General features: G+C 49.4%; 1 protein-coding gene across 1 annotated transcript; it reads right to left on the bottom strand.

The window, feature by feature from the left end:
- Positions 1-572: 572 nt before the first annotated feature.
- On the bottom strand, positions 573-1,517 carry LOC138359777 (uncharacterized). The gene has a single exon (XM_069319469.1). It carries the CDS (start codon positions 1,515-1,517, stop codon positions 573-575), a length of 945 nt encoding a protein of 314 aa, XP_069175570.1.
- Between the last annotated feature and the right edge of the window lie 679 nt (positions 1,518-2,196).

The following is a 2,196-nucleotide window of genomic DNA, read 5'->3' as shown; positions in this document are numbered from 1 at the left end:
GATGTATCATAGGATAATGATGATTTAGTTAGGTTGGATAGATAGGGGAAGACGGAGGAGAGCATCAGAAATTGCCTCCTTCCCTCCCAAACGCTGGTATACACTCGCTGATCGATAGTTGAGTGACGGAACCAAAGAGCCGGAGCTCAACTTCCCCGCAAACACAATTAAATACAGCAGAGATCCCCCCCCATACACACACGCTCTCCCCCTCTCTCGTTCCCAGGTACAGGAGAACAAAATAGTTAAAACTGAATATGCAGCCACACGTGCCCCCAAACTCTCAGGTAGGCCTTGGCTCCTCGTTGAGTTTGGCAAGAACACACCCAATTGAGCAATAGAGACATTAGAAAATTACTACCTCGTAGTGGTGAGGTGAAAGGCGTGGTGTAGTAGCAAGGTATAATGCGTTGTGTAGTGGCGTGATGTAGTTGCGAGGTGTAAGGCATGGTGTAGTGCCGTGATGTAGTGGCAAGGTGTAAAACCTGGTGTTAGGTAAGGTGTAGTGGCGAGGTGTAAGTCGTGGTGTAGTTGCGAGGTGTAAGGCGTGGTGTAGTGACGAGGTGTAAGGCTTAGTGTAGTGGGGAGGTGTAAGGCGTGGTGTAGTGACGAGGTGTAAGGCTTAGTGTAGTGGTGAGGTGTAAGGCGAGGTGTAGTGGCGAGGTGTAAGGCGTGGTGTAGTGACGAGGTGTAAGGCGTGGTGTAGTGACGAGGTGTAAGGCGAGGTGTAGTGACGAGGTGTAGGGCGAGGTGTAGTGACGAGGTGTAGGGCGTGGTGTAGTGACGAGGTGTAAGGCGTGGTGTAGTGGCGAGGTGTAAGGCGTGGTGTAGTGGCGAGGTGTAAGGCGTGGTGTAGTGGCGAGGTGTAAGGCGTGGTGTAGTGACGAGGTGTAAGGCGAGGTGTAGTGACGAGGTGTAGGGCGAGGTGTAGTGACGAGGTGTAGGGCGTGGTGTAGTGACGAGGTGTAGGGCGAGGTGTAGTGACGAGGTGTAGGGCGAGGTGTAGGGCGTGGTGTAGTGACGAGGTGTAGGGCGTGGTGTAGTGACGAGGTGTAAGGCGTGGTGTAGTGACGAGGTGTAAGGCGTGGTGTAGTGGCGAGGTGTAAGGCGTGGTGTAGTGACGAGGTGTAAGGCGAGGTGTAGGGCGAGGTGTAGTGACGAGGTGTAGGACGTGGTGTAGTGGCGAGGTGTAGTGACGAGGTGTAAGGCGAGGTGTAGTGACGAGGTGTAAGGCGAGGTGTAGTGACGAGGTGTAAGGCGTGGAGTAGTGGCGAGGTGTAGTGACGAGGTGTAAGGCGTGGTGTAGTGACTAGGTGTAAGGCGAGGTGTAGTGACGAGGTGTAAGGCGAGGTGTAGTGACGAGGTGTAAGGCGAGGTGTAGTGACGAGGTGTAAGGCGAGGTGTACTGGCGAGGTGTAAGGCGTAGTGTAGTGACGAGGAGTAAGGCGAGGTGTAAGGCGTGGTGTAGTGGCGAGGTGTAAAGCAGTCCTTGCACCACTGCTGTTCCTTATTCTCATATCAGATATAGACAAAAATACAAGTCACAGCTTCGTGTCATCCTTTGCAGATGATACAAAAATCAGCATGAAAATTACCTCTGCTGAAGACATTGATAAACTACAAACAGATATTAACAAAGTTTTCGATTGGGCAGCAGAAAATAACATGATGTTTAACGGTGATAAATTCCTCAGATACGGCAAAAATGAAGATCTTAAACATAATACAGGGTACAAAACACAATCGAATCTGCCCATAGTAGGAAAACAGCATGTCCAGGATTTGGGAATAATGATGTCCGACGACCTAACGTTTAGGGAGCATAACCAAGCAAGTATTGCGTCAGCCAGAATAATGATAGTATGGATTACGAGAACCTTCAAGTCAACAGATCCCATCACAATGATTGTACTCTTCAAATCACTTGTGTTGTCCCGTCTTGAGTACTGCTCAGTACTCACTTTCACCCTTCAGAGCAGGAGAGATTGCTGAAATTGAGGGAATACAGAGAACATATACGGCACGCATAGACGAGATAAAGCACCTAAATTATTGGGATCGTCTCAAAGCTCTCCAAATGTACTCACTAGAAAGAAGACGAGAGAGATACCAAATAATATACACCTGGAAAATACTGGAGGGATAGGTCCCAAATCTGCACAGTATAATAACAACGTACTGGAGAGAACGATATGG

The sequence above is a fragment of the Procambarus clarkii genome, chromosome 8 (assembly GCF_040958095.1).
Source record: "Procambarus clarkii isolate CNS0578487 chromosome 8, FALCON_Pclarkii_2.0, whole genome shotgun sequence".
Classification (NCBI taxonomy): Eukaryota; Metazoa; Arthropoda; class Malacostraca; order Decapoda; family Cambaridae; genus Procambarus; species Procambarus clarkii.
Note: the sequence above shows the minus strand (reverse complement) of the source record. Positions and strands in the feature narration are given on the sequence as shown.

Excerpts from the sequence above, each read along its gene's own strand:
- LOC138359777 (XM_069319469.1), bottom strand. The coding sequence starts at position 1,517 with ATGAGAATAAGGAACAGCAGTGGTGCAAGGACTGCTTTACACCTCGCC.